At 44.8% G+C, this 18,373-nt stretch overlaps 1 protein-coding gene across 2 annotated transcripts in view; it reads right to left on the bottom strand.

Moving 5' to 3' along the window:
* Positions 1-18,373, bottom strand: part of USP13 (ubiquitin specific peptidase 13) — a 79,279-nt gene that overhangs the window by 24,400 nt on the left and 36,506 nt on the right. For both annotated transcript variants that reach the window (XM_083739361.1, XM_083739362.1), the window contains exons 6-11: positions 18,137-18,321; positions 12,130-12,224; positions 10,665-10,852; positions 8,724-8,795; positions 7,912-8,005; positions 1,502-1,627 (exon numbers count right to left, since the gene is read on the bottom strand). In XM_083739361.1, the coding sequence (XP_083595487.1) occupies positions 1,502-1,627; positions 7,912-8,005; positions 8,724-8,795; positions 10,665-10,852; positions 12,130-12,224; positions 18,137-18,321 (760 nt within the window). The remainder of the gene's footprint in view (positions 1-1,501; positions 1,628-7,911; positions 8,006-8,723; positions 8,796-10,664; positions 10,853-12,129; positions 12,225-18,136; positions 18,322-18,373) is intronic.

The raw sequence follows: 18,373 nt of genomic DNA, 5'->3' as shown, positions 1-18,373 counted from the left end.
TACATATGTGTGTTTTTGCATGGAATGTTTGGGAGGAAATAAGATGGTAAATAACATAAAATATTGATGTATGTAATTTTTATTTCTCAATTATATTTAGTGGTAGCATGGTTGTAATGTTTTTTGTAACATAAAATCATTCAATAATATATATATATATATATTAAAAAGACATTAAGAGTTCAAACTGACATACTACCTCTTCAAAATGAAATTTCAACAGCCATATTGAAAACTTGCAATTGTCATGACCGATACCCATTGCATTTTAGGGGAAGGGAGTGTTATGTGTTATGTCTCAAAACCATCACAGAGAGTACAAGACAGGCAGAAATTAAATTTCTCACACTCCAAAAGGAAGAAATGATAAGAAGAGCCTGCTGGATCAGGCCAATGGCCCAACTAGTTCAGCATCACAAATTAATCCTGATCATTAATTTTAACAGGTCTACTCTGAGTAGGACTCGCATTGACTACAACCCCTACTTTGCAATCAAGTAGTACCGACACAACTGGGTGGTGGGAAATAATCACTACAATGCTCTATGCGCACAATTGTGAAAGTTTCTCTGGCCTTGTCATCACTGTCCAAGAAAAAAAGCTTTCAGTAAGTACTTAGCTCCCATGTCAATACTTAACAGACTCATGAATTGATTTTTATTAATTTATTTCATGGAACTCCTCAAGATAAAATATGTTAAGGCACTAAACGTCCATTCACTCAATTGATTTATCTGAAAGGAAATGTCCCGATTTTGCTGAATTAGTTGCTGGAAATAGCAATTATTTTATTTTATTTTATTTATTATTATTATTATTTTGTAAAGATCAAAGAATCATCTCCCTTTCCTCCGTTGTCTTCCCTACTGCTGTGGCTCACCATGGGACCTGGTGGTGAAGTCCGCATAATAAATCTAGCAGCAGCAGCAGCAAGATTTCCTGTGTAAGTTCCTTGGGGCAAAGACACATCTTATTTTGCTGATGTAAATCTACAAAGGTGCCATGTACACCTCTGGTACCACACCAATCGATCAATCATTTTACACCAAAACTACTATATTGTACAGTAAGAAGCGGCTGGCGCTGTGGGTTAAACCACAGAGAGCCTAGGACTTGCCGATCAGAAGGTCGGCGCTTCTAATCCCCGTGACAGGGTCAGCTTCCGTTGCTCGGTCCCTGCTTCTGCCAACCTAGCAGTTCAAAAGCATATAAAAGTGCAAGTAGATAAATAGGTACCGCTCCGGCAGGAAAGTAAACGGCGTTTCCTTGCGCTGCTCTGGTTCGCCAGAAGCGGCTTAGTCATGCTGGCCACATGACCTGGAAGCTGTACGCCGGCTCCCTCGGCCAATAAAGCGAGATGAGCGCCGCAACCCCAGAGTCGGTCACGACTGGACCTAATGGTCAGGGGTCCCTTTACCTTTACTATACTGTACAAGACTAACATACCATTTTTGTCTGATACAAGCAAAGACAAGACAAGTAGTGGCTAACCCTTGCTCACCTCTATGAGATGTATAAGGTGCAGGAGAAACTCTTGTGCATCTTGCTGCCGATTGGAGGAGAATTCAGGGTGCCCTTTGCTTACAAAAGCTTTGAACATGCGAGGAGAGATGCCATTGTGCTGAGGCTAAAAAAAACCAGAATAAAATATGCCATGACGCTTTGTAATTAATGCTTTGTTGCATGTGACAAAAACGGCGCTCTGTACCACTGTTAATGATCCTCCTTCCACATCTTTCTCAGTATCAAGTTACCCAAAGAGCTATTCCCATTGGGAGAGGAACAGATTTAATTATTTGCCCAAAGGTACACATGGGAAGTTTAGGGATGAACTGGTGCAATTCACAACACCGCTTGATAGCGTATGCATGTTCTACGTGAGGCGGGAGGTGGCAGCAAGTCTTTAGGTACCCCCACAACCCCAGAAAAAGACGAAATGGCATGCATTTGTGACTCCAAATGTACATAATGACATCACATAATTTGCAATAAAGCAGGATTATTATTCTTTTTAGTTTAGTTATGGTTGTTTTAGGTAACACTCTTCCTGCCCAACTACACAGCTTACAGGGATTGTCTTTACATTTCCCCACATCTATGGAATGATTTCAGGGAGGTGAAGGGAGATACTGGGAATTCTGAAAACTATTTTGGGCAATACGCATATGCCCTCCACTGCCCTGCAGACAGAAGGAAAGTCAGAACAAAACTCCAGCTACCTTGTATGCTGCTTAGTTCTGTGTCAGAAAGCTTTAGAAAATATAATATAATATTTTAAAAAATCAAACCTGCCAGACAACAGGCAGCATAGGTCCATGCTGCCTTCATGCAACACAAGTAGGGCAGCATTATTTATCTATTTCATTTCATTTCTGAATCGCTTCCCATGAGGGATCTCAAAGCCATTGACAATATAAACACATACAGCAAATATATTTAAAAACACATTTTAAAAATGGTTATAAATATAAAAATTGGAATGGCACATACATAAAAATCAATCCAAAACACAAGGCAAGGTAACAGCCAGGATAAAGATTTCAGAAGGCTTGTTGAAAGAGGGACGTATCAAGATTCAAGGGTTTTTAGGTAAGCCAGCATGATCAGTGATTGGAGATGATGGGAGCTGTAGCCCTTGTCTTCCAGAAAGCACATGGGTAAGGGGCAGGAGGAATGCAGATGCACGAACTGCTGGGCCAGGAGAACTGGGAACCTGGGCAATGCAATGTTGGACGCATTCACAGTATGGGCTGAAACTGATTTAATAGCCATCCCCTCTTGTGAAGCCTGTAGTTTTGGTTGCATGAGAGAAGGATAAGAACACATGAAGAACTCTGGCAGATCAGATCAAGGGTCCATCTGGTTAGGGCATGAAGACTATTGCTCTTCTGCCATGTTTGCTCTTGCTCTTGGTATTGAAAGACATGGAAGATGCTGGCTGCGGTTTATGAGAGGTGTAATCCAACATCTTGAGGGCACCATGTTTGCTACCTTTGAACACTCCCCTCCTTATACCACCCTCCCCCAAATCTCCTGTTTGTTTACTTTGGTAAAGCGTCCTCTATGGAATTTCCTTCTACCAAGCTAATCTGCTGCAGTCCACAGGCAAATTTTAAACTGTGTGTGAGTATGTTTGTTTTTGTGTGTGTGTGTGGGAGAGAGAGAAAGAGCGCGCGCGCACACACACACACACACACACACTCACTCTGAGAGCAAACAAGAGAGAAAATTCTGGCAACGCTTTCCCCATCAACAGTTGCAAAACCATTTAGCTATAAATAAGCTGGGTCAGATCATTCAATCTCTCACATGAACGCTTTGGGCAGGAGGCGCCCAATGACGTCGTCCAACGATGGATGGATTCCAAGGATGCAAGAAATTAAAATATACAGCAGCTCTCTATGAAGTGTGTTTACAGGCACCATGTAAATTGCCACGGTATCAGTGTGAAAAACAAGGTAGATATATCTGAGTAAATCTGATGGACCATTTTTACACTAAACTTGGCATTGCCTGTCAGAAATAAGAGTGTGTGAGGAAGAAAATGTAAAATTAATCATTGCTATGACGCTTCTGTTTCGACTGCATTGCCTCTCATGATGGCAGTGCATTAATATGAACTAAAGCTGAAATGTGCTCCTTTGCTAAATAGGTTTTGAACTTACGTTTTTCATGGGGCGGGGGAGGGGGCAGGCAAACAGGTAGTTCCACTGAGACGGTCAAAGAAAGCAAAGAAAGCCACTCTCTATGGCCCAAAAGGTATTCTGGAGTCACACATAATATGAAAGTCGTGATTTTGTACAGGTTGCCCGAGAGATTGGGGCAGAGGGGGGCAGTAACATGGAGAGCAAGGAAACCATCCTTCAAAAACACAGAGAACTGGATGGTGAAGCTTTGCAAAACATCAGCAACGGGATTTGCATTGGTCTTGTTTTGTTTCTGTAGGTTATATAGGCAGAAAACTCTTTGGCTGCACTGAGTTTGGGCACCCCAGTTCACATTGGTTAGGAGGCTCCGCTGATGCCTCTCATCCAATCCTCCACCCATGTCCAAGTCAAAGCACCCTTTACTCCACCGATCACACAGAGGCTCAACACTTTCCTCATCAATAATAAATAAACATAATAATAAAATTTTATTTATATCCCGCCCTCCCCAGCCAAAGCTGGGCTCAGAGCGGCTAGCGACAGTAAAATAATACAGCATTCTAAAATCAATTCTAAAATCAGTTCAAATCAAATTAATGGCAACCATTGGGCTAGTGTTCTGTGAGGATTACCAAAGGAGGGGGTCAGGCTGTGCCTTGCCCTAAGGCCTGGTGGAGCAGCTCCGTCTTGCAGGCCCTGCGGAAAGATGTCAAGTCCCCCAGGGCCCTAGTCTCTTGTGACAGAGCATTCCACCAGATTGGAGCCACAGCCGAAAAAACCCTGGCTCTGGTTGAGGTCAGCCTAACCTCCCTGTGGCCTGGGACCTCCAAGATGTTTTTGTTTGAAGACCGTAAGGACATACCAGGAGAGATGGTCCCGTAGGTATAAGGGTTCTAGGCCATATGGGGCTTTAAAGGTTAAAACCAGCACCCTAAACCTGATCCTGTACTCCACCGGGAGCCAGTGCAGCTGGAATAGCACCAGGTGAATGTGATCTCGCAGCGAGGACCCCATAAGAAGTCTTGCTGCGGCATTCTACACCCGCTGGAGTTTCTGGGTCAGTCTCAAGGGCAGCCCCACGTAGAGCGAGTTACAATAATCCAGTCTGGCGGTGACCGTCGCGTGGATCACAGTGGCTAGGTCAGGGCGAGAGAGGTTAAGGAGCCAACTGCTTAGCTTGGTGGAGATGAGAAAATGCCGCCTTCGTTATAGCTGCAATCTGCGCCTCTTCATCAACGCAGCAACTCCAGCAAATAGCATGACCCTTGGGAAAAGGCTACTGGAAACATGATGCTGATCCAAGACGAGAGTGGCAAGAGTGGTTTTACTCTGCCACAAAACCCCTTGGCCTAACTTGGCCTAAAACTCTTGGCCTATCTTCAACGAGACAATTCTTGTAAAGGTAAAACGGAATTCCATGCATGTTACTCCAGAGTTACTATCCAGAGGATAGGCAGGATACAAAAGTGGGAAGCTGTGGTTTCTCCCATTGCCCCGGCCTCAGCCATTGGCTGCAGGGGTGAGCAAAACAAGAATTCTGCTCTTGCCATAAGGCAATAATAGGGGGTGGATGAAGAGTAGTAAAAGAAAACCCACTGAGAAAGCTCACCACTACTGGCTCCCATCCTGGCTTGAGCCAGCCGTACACACGTTCTACTATGCATGGAGTTCAGATTTTGGAACACCACTAAAAACAACCAAGAAGCAAGATCTGCAGCGGTAGATCAAAACACTTCATATGTTGGCAGAGGCAACGCAGCCACCTCATCAGGACCAGGTGCTAAAATGCACAGGCTCTCCCTAGAACTAACTTGCGCTCAGGTAGTCGTGTGAATAAGCTCCAATTCTCCCCATCTTATTTAGGGACTCTATAAACAGAGGACTGCTATTAAAGAATTGTGAGCTAATCGATAAAGCAACCACATTTAAACAAATTTTCGTTTTAGAAAAGCCTCCATACAGCTGCCTTTCTATAGTTCCTGAAGGGTGCAATAGCTTAGATGAGGGTAACCAAGCTGCTACTTAAAGTGGCAGCAGGGCTTCTGGAGAAGGATGAAATGAAGGATGTAAGGTCTCAGGCACTTCATCTTTAAAGGAAAAATCACCCCCTGCCACTATCATTTAAAAGGAAATGCCATCTTTGGGACCATCTTGCTGCTAAACAAATACACAGTGGTACCTCTGGTTACAGACGCTTCAGGTTACAGACTCTGCTAACCCAGAAATAGTGCTTCAGGTTAAGAATTTTGCTTCAGGATGAGAACAGAAATCGTGCTCCAGTGGCGCGGCAGCAGCAGGAGGCCTCATTAACTAAAGTGCTGCTACAGGTTAAGAACGGACCTCCAGAACAAATTAAGTACTTAACACGAGGTACCACTGTAGCCCTAATTAGCAACTTGGATGGGTGACCACTAAGAACCCAATTCAGGGAAAGATGTATTTTTAATAAGAATAAGAATAAGAATAAGAATAAGAATAAGAATAATAGGTACAGGAGGTGAGTCCTTTAAAAAAGGATGGGGGTTATGCCATCTTTAACATTTTATATTTAATCCCTTATTTAAGCAGGAACATACCAGAACCAAAACAGCCTCCCAAAAGCAGAAGGTGAATATCTTTAACTATTGGCCCTAACCCATTAGAATTTGCCTTAGCTGACTAAAATTAGCTTTGAGTAATTACTCAGTTCAAAGTTTTAAGCTTTTTTAAAAAAAATGTGTTACAGATTTAAAATGATTTCAAACAAATAATTAGTCTTCTGGTTGAACTTGCAACCCTGCTATAAATACACCACTGCGTTTACTCTGAGTAGTTCTTCCAGGAACAAAAATTCCTCTCCAGCTACTGCATCTCCTGTATCCATTACATGGTGACCTTTCCTTTCCAAACACACCACCTTAGAGAGGGAGAGGCAGGGTGGGGACATTGTGAGTTTCCAAGTTTTAGGGTAACAAAAGATTGACAGCGACACAAAACGCTAACTGGACACAAGCTGAACTATAAAAGCAAAGATTATACGGCAGGCATCCATAAATATATCATTTTTTTTAATCCCCCAGTGGGCCAAACATACTAGCTCCGAGCACTGCTTCCAGAATGGAACAATACTGCCTCAGTAAAGGAAAGATAAATAAATAGAAGGCTGTCCTCAACCGCTCAGAGGTGCTAAAGTCAAATCTGTGCTGCATTCCTTGCTGCAGTTCTTAAAAATATTCAGGTTTGTCCTGTTTCTATATGCATTTACTCTGGCTAGGACTCTGGGCTGCTTTTGGGGTATATCTGCCACCAGCAGTTATCAAGATTTCTGCCTTCAGGGCTTCATTCCACAATGAGCCACCTTGGCAAGGAACCACAGCAGATTTGCTACGGCACTGCCAATGCATTATCGATTGTGTCTAAGAACGTGTTCTGGGGAGCCATGCTCAGTTGATGCAGGGCACAGACCAGATCCGTCGACAGAGGTGTAGCTAGGTGGGGAGTGGCACACCGTGGGGGGCGGCACTTATCGCAGGGCCTGCAGGCGCCCTAGCCACGCATGTCTCTTGGGTGGGCTGGGTGCCTGCAGGCTCTGCGCTGCCCAAAACAGCAGCATGGGGCTTGCGTCTGCCCGCCTCCCCCAGGCTCAGCCTCCCTACAGCTGTAGGTGAGGTGGCAGTGAGGCTCCACACAGCACGCCCTGCCCCGGTTTGGCCCGCCCAGTGGGCGGCTTGCCCCACCCCCATGAGCAGCTTGCCCTGGGCACCCAAGCAGCTAGCTACGCTGTTGCCTGGATACCTCTTCTGTTAGAATTCCTGCTCCATGATTGCAGTCATGGGATTTTTGTCTTCCACATGACAGTGTTATGTTTTGACTCCGTACTGTAGGAAGTGACGGAGACGGGATGTTTGTGCTACTGTGTTCCGTGAAGTGAGACTATTGTCCTTTGTTCTTTTTCTCTTTGCTGTCTGATGCTAGAGAGAAAGGGAGCCATGTTGCAGTGCTCCGTGTGTGTTTATATGTAAAGTAGATTAGCCAAAATGCTGAATTGCTGAGGTCTGTTACACAACTGTGCATACTCTACGGATCCCTAAGTGTGCTGGTGTCGGTTGGCATCAGTCACTGTGATGTTCGGGCTGAAGAAAGCTTATGAAGCTCCCGAACGATCGTCCAGGAGGGAGGGAACATGCCAATCGTGCATGTGTCTCTGCCAGGGTCCTACTCGAGTGTAGGCTGAACTCCTGACATCTTCTACCTAGTTATCAAGCTGTGCATGCTAGGTAAATACCTTGTGTTCTTCTTTCATCACCTGTTCAATGAGCTCAGATTTCGTTGGTGGTTTAGAGTATTGGCCTGAAAGGAGGCCATGTCCCAATTTAGCCCTGTAGTAGAGGGAGGGGGGTAGGGGTGGGGTGGGAGTAGGGAAGGAGAGAGAAAGCACACAAAATGTTTCCCACCAGGCTCAGAGTAGGGAGAAAACAGCAGGAGGGTGAAAGTAAGGCTAAATGTGGCCCATCTGTTAACACACCCCCTGAACACACATCCTTACTATGATCCAACTAAGTTTCTTCCCTCTTGGCACCCCCGTAGTGTTAGCTATGTGGGAGAAAACACTCTCCATACCACATAGCTATGCTTATTACAAACAACAGGACTACTCTGGTGAAAGTCCAGGTCAAATCAAAGACAGCGATCAGATCAAAGTCAATCATGCACAATCATTTCTCAAATGTCACAGGTGGTTCCAAAAATAAATTAAATGAAAATTGTAAAGCAGCAATACAAATACTGAACAAACAAAATCAACAAATGCTTGGCACTCTCCACAGAATGGAAACAGCTAAAGTCAGCTTTATAATCAATTACATCCTATAAGATAAAGCTACCGTGAATAATTGCCGCTGCAAGCCGTGCCACTAACCAAGTTCAAAAGGAAATCTGTCATTTAATAAGAATGCCAAAAGGCAATTAGTACATTTTCCCCCATGTCCAGAACGGTGTTTGTCTGGGTACCTCATAAAGGTTATTAAAGCAACAAACAATGTGGGAGATTCAACCATTCAGAGAAATCTGCTGCTTAATATAAAGCCTGCCACTTACATTTGCGTGTTGAAATCTTGTGTTGGGTCTAGAGGAGAGTAGTCAAATATTCTTGGAAGGTTTCCCACGTACCTATCCAGAGAGAATTGTGGAGGAAAAAGAGAACATTCAAACAGAGCAGATTGTTTTCCATTGACATAATTTGCTGAGGAGACCATTTGCTCCCATATAGTGTTGCCTAGGCCTTAAAATCTACTTCAGAGGTCTTGCTCTTGTTGCCATCTCAATATACACACTGTGACAAGAATGAGAGGCCGGACCTTTTCTATAGCAGTGCTGAGGTCTGGAATGCTCCCCAAGTCAAAATCCATCAGTCATCCATCTCTATTCTGTCAAAAACTGAAGACACCTGATTCAATGGGCTTTTGACATATAGCATCCTTTAATTCTACTTCTGGTGGATTTTAATTGCTAACATTCTTAGTCTCTCACTACTGTTAGTTTTTTTCTTTGAACTGGTTGCATTGGGTGGTATCCAATGCTTCCACACTGCTGACAGAAGGCATCCGGCAGCATAAAGCGAGAAGGAGGAAATGTTCACCATTCCTCCTTCCCATGCACTTCCTCAAAATCTGCTCTGGAGGACTGGGGGTCCTTCAGGAACAGATTTCGGGGGCAGAGGGGGCTGCAGAGAGGAAGAACAGGAATCATTAGAAGTTCCTTCCCTCCCATTTCATCAGCAAAGGGGAAGCATTGAATACCACTCATACGATCTAACGATCTGTCCAATTTGTATATTTATAGTTTTAGTGCTTTGTTTTTATCCGTATGCTGCAAAGCCACTCTTAAGCACAACAGTAGAAGAGTGGTGTATAAATAAATGAATGCTTATCCTCAAATTTTGGAGGTTGGAATTGTGAGACACCTGCTAAAACTCCACAAGCAATACAGTTCCTTCTGGGAGCAAAACAGCAGTTGAGGTTCCTCTGTCTCCCCATCTCCATCTGGCTGAAGGATGGAGTAGATTAGTTCCTAGGATGGCTATGCAGACCCTATTGCCAAGCAAGAGTGTGCAGTTGACAGGGGGAAGGGATTCTAATGAAGAGCCATCCCCTCTGGCCAGGGGACTCTCGGGGGATTCACACCACTGTGCTTGAAAGTATTTATATATGCACTCAATAAACAGATGGTTGCTGCAGGGGTTGGAGTAGAGGATGAAGGATCCCTATAAAATCCAGCAAGCTTAGGAGTGCTTTCAAAAAAAGAGAGATGGAAAAAATAAAACATGGGTTGGACATGTATCTATTAGACTCACTTCACATCTAACAAAATATGTACCGTATTTTTCGCCCTATAGGACGCACTTTTTCCCCTCCAAAAATGAAGAAGAAATGTGTGTGCGTCTTATGGGGCGAATGCAGGCTTTCGCTGAAGCCTGGAGAACGAGAGGGGTCGGTGCGCACCGACCCCTCTCGCTCTCCAGGCTTCGAGGACCTCTCCGCAAGCAGCGGGAGCACTCCCGCTGCTTGCGGAGAGTTGTCTGCATGCCGAAGCCTGCGCGCGCTGAGCTCAGCGCGTCCAGGCTTCGCGGACCTCTCCGCAAACAGCGGGAGCCAGTGCTCGGCTCCCACAGCTTGCAGAGAGCTGCCTGTTTGGGGGCTGGGGTCGGGGGAAGCTCAGGCCTCCCCCGCCCCAGCCCCGCGCCTGGAGGGGAAATAATTTTTTTCCCTTTATTTCCCCCCAAAAAAACTAGGTGCGCCTTATGGGACGGTGCGTCCTATAGGGCGAAAAATACGGTAAAGTGAGAATGCAACAACTACATTCACCAATGGACAGGCATACTTCCCAGGAGGTCCCAATTAACCACAGCTCCCTATTGGGGATAAGCATTGGGGCAGACCTGGAGTTTGCCATTGTGTACTGTAGCGAGCCTTAGTAGTGCAACGAGAAACATAAGAGGTTCTAATCTGGTTGCCGCAAAACTTTCCTAGAATGACTTACGCTCTCTGAAATTCAGGGATGCTGAAAATGGCTTGTAGGACAGTGTTGACATAGCAGCTGTTGCCCAGGTTTTTCATGCCCGTGTATCCTGGACCATACATTGGCTTTAGCTTCATGCCAGACTCTTGGATCACTTCCCATTCAGAGACTCTGGGTTTGATGTCATTATCTCTCGAGCCATTCTCCGTCTGAATGAGGGGGGGGGGAAGCTTTTAAGCAGCAGCAGTTTTCAAAAGCATATGTTATGAACTTATAAAGCAGGTGTATTTAAATAGAAAAATGAAAAAAACACCTTGTTCTGAGAACTTTCCCAAATGAAACACTAAGCATTAAAATAGTTTGCTTTCTGCTTGCTGAGATACAAATGTAATCATGTCTCCACCTGCTGAATTATCTAAGCAACTGCAATCACAACGTACTCCCACGTTTATAGCCGCAACACAGAAATAGCCACTGCTATACCCATAAAAAGCGCCCTCGTTTTTCTATGGAGCTTCACATGCAATATGTGGTAAAAATAAATAAAAATGGAGAGTCCGATTTGCAGAGACCTAAACTTAGGGACGCGGGTGTCGCTGTGGGTTAAACCACCGAGCGTAGGACTTGCCGATCAGAAGGTCGGTGGTTCGAATCCCCGCAACGGGGTGAGCTCCGATTGCTCATTCCCTGCTCCTGACAACCTAGCAGTTCGAAAGCACATCAAAGTGCAAGTAGATAAATAGGTACCGCTCCGGTGGGAAGGTAAATGGCATTTCCGTGTGCTGCTCTGGTTCGCCAGAAGCGCCTTAGTCATGCTGGCCACAGGAACTGGAAGCTGTACGCCAGCTCCCTCAGCCAATAAAGCGAGATAAGCGCCACAACCCCAGAGTTGGTCACGACCGGACCTAATGGTCAGGAGTCCCTTTACCTTTTAAACTTTGCAAAATGTGACTGTACGGTTCAATCCTGGGCAGGAGGGAAAGCGTAGCCTTGGTTTCCAAATACACATATATTGTACATCAGGGTTGGGGAACCTCATGCCAAAAGCAGCATTCCAGGCCTCTGTATCCAATCATTGTTCCAACCACTTGCAAGCAGCCCAAAAAAGATTCCCCAGAAGGTAATGTGGTCCCTGGGCTGAGAAAGGTTCCCCACTCCTTTCTCACTTCCCACTCTACATACTTAAAGCCTTACCGAACTCAGAATTTGTAAAAATGTTACATGGAAAAAATACGAGGCATTACACTTACTTCTGTAAAACAAGAAAATCTTTAATAAAAAAAGAAAGAAAGAAACAGCCTGGTGTCCTTTTATTATGTTATCGGATGCCTTTTAGCAGGAGAACATAAACTGAAATTATTTTAAAAGAAAGAAGGATCTCCCGCAAGAATGGAAACTGTGCTTTTCCAATTGAGGCACTGATTTTCCCTGCTATTTTCCCTGACTGCTGAAGATACAGATTCTGAATAAAAGGAAAGCCGCTTACTACATGCATTTGGAGCATATCAATGCCAAAATGTGCTAAGTGTTTGGCTATGTGTGGGTCCAAAACCGCCTCCTCTTCATCAAAGGAATAGACATCTGCAGAGAAAAGAAGAAAAAGGACTGCTCACTGAGTGTTACCCATCAGCGTTATTTAACAACAGCATATTCTTGAAGCTTTACCACCTACGTAATACGCCAAGCGATAGTAATTTTGCTGCACACATGCCAGCTCAACTATTAAGCAAATTCTGGACATTCTGTTCGCTACCAAGTTCTCCACATTATAATGGTTCCATTGGCAACCAAGAGATCCCTATTCTAAGGTGCCCTTCAGACATTGCTGCAGCAGCTTGGTGTGCCACTGTTCTGTGGCTTCATCCCACATTGCCCAGGGCAATTTGAGAGGCGCAGAACAAGGCAACTGGCTCTGTCCTTGCAGCAGTGAGCTTTCAGGTGTTAGAAAGAAAGTCACAGCCAAGGATCAGAATGAATGCTTTCCACACAGTAGTTCTCGGGTTCAATCCCTGGAATCTCCAGTTCTTTTAAGGCAGGGGTGCCCAAACTTTTTTCAAAGAGAGCCAGATTTAATAAATAATTAATAATAATAATAATAATAATAATAATAATAATAATAATAATAATAATAATTTTTTATTTATACCCCGCCCTCCCCGGTTCAAAAACCGGGCTCAGGGCGGCTAACAACAAATTTAAAACACTTAATTGTAAAAGCAGCATAAAATACAGTATAAAAACATGAATAGCAATAAAATTCAGATTTGATGAAGTGAACATGTATAAGGGCTGACCAAAGTTGTTGACTTTTTTTAGGGTTCAAGTTGTTGAGCTTTTTTTAGGATTAGACACCAATTAACTGCCATAGGGACCGGATTAGACAGACTTTGGACATGCCTGTTTTAAGGTATCAGAGGGCAGACTTTCTCTGCCTTGAAATTAGAGAGCTACTGCCAGTCAAGAGTAGAAAATGCTAGGCTGCATGAACCAATGGTTTAGTATAAGCTCACTTTGGCTCCGTCCACTGGCCAGAGAACAAAAAGGCCACTCAGAGGTCATCTCTTGCCTGGGGAAGGGGGAAGGGTTATGAACCCTGCTCCACTAAACCCAGAGGGATCCTCCCCTCCAGAAATTAAGAGAGACAGGGATTGTGGGGTCGCTTTTCTCCATTAAATCAAATCAAGGCAATTGGCACACAGGTGCTCTCACTTGCTCCCGATCAGAGTGGCTGCCTACCTGCAAATGAAGAGCCCCCACCTCCCCACCAGGCTGCAAGTAGCTCCTCTGCCTAAAAAACTGTTAGCTAAAAGCCAGGGCGCAGCACAGGTCAAGCCCTGCCTTTCAAGAGGAGCATAACATAGCAAGGGAAGGATTGCCTTGTTCCTTCATCAGCAAGAGAAAGAGCAGCTGCTGAGAACTTTCCTGACCCACCTGCCAGGAACAACACTCTGCTCCAAATGCTACACCCTTGTGCAAATTAATTGAAACAAAGCATGTTTTCTATCTTACTCGTAATCCTGTACTCAAAACAAACACAAAAAGTCAGTTGATCATTATGGTGTTGGAAGCCTGCAGCCAATAGAAGGAATGATGCTCTGGCCACAACATATTGAGGTTCTACAAAAGGGAGTTATTCCAGAGCTGGAAAAGAGGTACCCTGATGGCACTGGGATATTGCAGCAGGACCTAGTCCGTCCCCCCTGCCCCGTCACACATCGAAAGTGGTGAAGAAATTCATGACAGAGCAGCAAATACAGGTACTTGATTGGCCAGGGAATTCCCCGGACGTAAATCCCATTGAGAATTTGTGGGCTATATGCAATAGTCGCCTCGGTGCTGTAGATTGTACGACTATGGAGAAGCTCATTCAGGCGCTGATTCAAGTGTGCTCCAGGGATCTGAAAATCAACAGTGACTGTTCGAAACTAGTAGACTCCATGTCAAACCGTGTTCAAATGCTGCTTAAAAATAGCAGAGGTCATATCCGTTACTAATGTATGTATGTGTGAGTTTTGTACATGTATATGTGAGTTTTGTACAATAAACTACATTGTTTGTTTCAATTAATTTGCACAAGGGTGTAGTTGCCCTGGGGGAGAAGAACCTGGGACTGCACTTCAGCTATGAAATCTGCTGTCAGAAGATGCAGTGGTGATCACCAACACCATACTGCCTCTAATGCTGGAGGTAGTATGTAGTCAGCAGGATTAGTAGCCACTGAGAGGGCAGCTGTGTGGGCTGTTATGTACAAAATAAGAAGGCAGGCCCACTCCCCACCGCCCAGGTTCTTGCATAGCCTGCTAGTTGAAAGCAGACAACATTACCCTTGATGGCACTAGCAGTCCAAGAAGCTAGTAAAAAGGTGCGTTGCAGGAGACGAGATGGCCCTTTGGGTCTCTTCCAACTATATAATTCTATGATTCTAGGAAGCCTCGCTTTACCAGCAAGTTCAAGACAGTTGCAACAGACATCAGCACATGCCAGATGTGCCTCCCCACAAATCCTCAGTTGCTCTCCTCGTCCCTGTAAGTAACTCCTTGCGTGCTCCCCCAATCTCAAAGCATGGGCTTACTACACATAGTATCACAGGTGTGGATCCAAACTTTCCTTCCGTTTAATGCAACGGAGTTCACGGAACATGCCTCTCCTGCCTCTATTTTTCCTCTGCAGCCCCCTCAATGTGCACACGCAAACACACCCCACAAAAATCTGGTCCTGGAGTTGCAGAAGCTTTGGGAATGGTGTGGCATATGGTGTCGTGGGCTGCAGGGGGTAGGAGTTGGGAGCAATTGCTCCCAAACCCCCAATTGCATGGATGGAGGAGCAACTTAGGATCCAAGCTGTGGCGTCTAAACAGGCTGGCAAAGATGTTTTTCTCCATGAGGCAGACCCATTAAGGACTCCTATGTCTGTTTGTTTATATTTGTTTAACCATCCCCTGCAGGAGGTTGCTGGGCTACTCTATTCCTTGAATCAGGCAGGCATCTCTGGCCTTTGGCAACCTGTCGATGTCTCCTCTTCACTTACAGCACAGTATGGAGCCAGTTCATCTGGGTTTTAACTGTAGCGGATTTAATGTTCAGTGTACGTGCGGCAAAACAGAAGGATGAACAAAACTGTGAACCAGGAGATTAAAGCTCTGCACTTGAATCTGAAAGACCTGCATTCAAAGCATACCGTGTGCCTTTGGGGCAAGTCATCTCATAGCTTCCCATCTGCTAAGGAATATCTTGCCATCTGCTAATGCTGATACTGGTAATGAGGGTATGTAGTTCAAAGGATTTCCACCAGGGTCATGAGGCAGTCTGAGATAGCCGCCTCGGGTGGTAGAATCCAAGGGGTGCCTCCACAGGCGCATACCATTGCCAGAGAAGTGGATGTGGTGGCTTCCTGGTTCCAGGGAAATCTCACAAGAGCCCTGCAAAATCATGCAAGAGCTCCATGAGGTTGTGCAGAGCCTCATGCACCCTTCCCGAGCACTGGTAAGAGAGACAGAGTGCCTTGTTTACCCAAGATATTGAGAAGGTTGTATGAGGCATTTATGTGATCTCGTGGGGCTGTTGCAAGAGCTCACCAGAAGCCAGAACCAGAATTTCTGCAGAATGAACCCAGATGCCATAGGCATGCAATCCTGGTAAATGAGGCTTTGGCCAGGGCAGAAAGGTGAGGAACTTGCCATTTTGCCTCAGGCAGTGAAACAGGATAGGCCACCCCTAATTTCCACCCTCTTTATTTGAAAAACGATAATACAAATGACCTCTTTCTCCATAAGAACAGTGGAAGGAGAAACTTAAAATTTGCTAGAATTTCAGATCTGCTACTGCTGCTAAATCGCCTTGTAATCCTAATTTGGGTTCAAAAGCAGCATACTAAGGCTTTATCAGAGCTAAAACCGTGAGCATCATCCAGCCATATAATTTCTGGCCTCCTAAATCCTGCAAGGCAAAAACAGGAGCAGTGTTCCTCTCGATAAGCACTGCGATATCCAGCTGAGAAAGTCCAGCATTCTCTCCGCTAGTGTCTGCCAAGGGTGACCCTGCTGGCATTTATGGATAGGCATGGTGCCCTTCTGCTGCCATTGCATGCCAAAGGAGTCTCTGTTTCCAGGTACATGTTATTGTTCCCCTCTGTAAACAAGAGCTCAGTGTTCTCGTGCTTTTCCAGTTAAGTCACAATGCTGTGCGACACCTGGAAAAAGTTTGTGTGCTTTATCAGAGTCACCTTCATCAGAGCCACCTAAATGAACCTTGGGTTACATCTGTAACAGTATTTGAAGCATTTCACTTCAGCTGGAAAAAACATCCATATGGATGTCTGACTGGAGATAAAACAAAACAGGGACAAAACAATAACATTTGAAACCTTAGGTCCATGCAAATAAGCCACTCCAGAGGCCAGCTGAGGTCAACTTTTGAAGTGCTGATAGGTCACTTGGATACAAATCTTTGTTTGCCTTTCATTGCCATTTTACTCCAACTCTTACAATACATCCATGCCAACTGAGGATTACATTTCATATTTCTGATGAAGAAGGCTCCAAGCCACAAAAGCTTACGACATAACATAATTTGTCAGTCTTTTAAAGTCTTACAAGATTCTTTGTTGTTTTCGCAGAAACAGATTACAAAGCAACCCCTCTGGATATCTTTAAAATTTCTTCTTTTTTCATTTGAGTTTGCACTCAGGGAACCCTGGAAATGCAAACTACACTAATTCCGTTTAGCAGTTATAAGAATGGGATGCAACAGAAAGCTTACAGTTCTCCGCTGAAATCAAAAGATCAGTACACTTTAAAACCTGAATTTTTCACAATACTGACTGCAAACTTGTTTCCTATTTCCTTTTGTATTTAGGACCCTCTGGTATCTAACTGATCACAAATTAGACAAAAAGAAAATATTAAGGATTAGTAAACTGCTCATGTTTACTGTAAGGAGGAATAAAACACGTTGTCTGACCTATTGTGTTTTTCGGGGGGGGGGGGGACGAAGGGAGCGAAGAGTACACAGAGAACTATTGTCCCTCCTCCCCTCCCTGCTAAAAGAATTGTTTGCAAGGATGAATGATAAAGATTTTAAAGGTAACCTAGGATACTTAAAAGACTACGTGCATGTTTAATTTTCTGCTATGGCTCTGTTCTATTATTAACCAACTGAAATCTGTACTGTTACGAAAATTCCCACTGCAATATGTCGGTCCTCTTAATAGCCTGCTTTGGCCAAAATATTATGCAGGTGACTCAAGACCAGAGCCTTTGATCCCCACCCCACCCCTGGCCAGATGGAAGCCCTCCAGAGCAGTATGTCAATCGTGCATCATGATGGGCACATAAGCCTCATTAGCATCCCTTCCTCTAATAAATTTTGTCCCTATGCCCTCAGTGCACAACCATTAACAATGACAAGAGGCCACTCTGCCCTTTTCAGTCACAGCCAGAAGTTCCAATGATTTATGTGCTTCCTGACGCTGCATTAATTCTACGGTAAGACTTTGGGGGTGGAAGGAGAGCTGCAGAGAGCCGCCAGCTGAGCCACAGGGCCCCTGGGAGCCGGGTAACAAAAACGTGGCTATGCTGAAGGGGTCTGCAAATCCCTTTGTTCTAAACATGCAGCCTCCCTCGGATGTGGCACACTGAAGCCAAGCACCAAATCTGTTTTGCCGTGGCAATGCTGAAAAGAAGTGTTTCCCCGCTTTGGCTAGCTTTGCAGCAAAACTGTGTGCATGGGCAGGAATGAGAATCCTTTGAGTTGCACAACATGGCCTGCCTTTGTTGAGAACAGTCAGATGTAGAAAAGATATCATCCAGGACACTTGTGCATATCCCAGTTCAGTGAGAGTGCAGAATGTTGAACCTTGTCCCGAATTCAGTTTCTGTAAAACCCCTGCTTACTTCCTCATTTTCTTGCCCTCTTCTATACTACATGTCTGTGATAAAACCAAGAGACAGTGATGATGTGGGCCACCTGATAAAAGGTATTTTCCTACTGACTAACCTGCACCATCGGGAGTAATTGTTCCAAGCTTCACTGCTAAGGGATAACCCATCTCCTTATAGTGTTCCAGCGCATGTCCATTTCCTCCACTGCCGTAAAAGAACCACTTTCCACACAGTACTGACCCATCTGTGAGATTCAGCCAAAGATTCTCCCGCAGGTCACATTTTGAGCATTTCCAGCCACTGAAAAGCAAGAAACATTCAGGGGTTAGATTGGCAGTACTGGGGAAACCTG

Source organism: Podarcis gaigeae, assembly GCF_964106915.1.
Source record: "Podarcis gaigeae genome assembly, chromosome: 5".
NCBI lineage: Eukaryota > Metazoa > Chordata > Lepidosauria > Squamata > Lacertidae > Podarcis > Podarcis gaigeae.
Note: the sequence above shows the minus strand (reverse complement) of the source record. Positions and strands in the feature narration are given on the sequence as shown.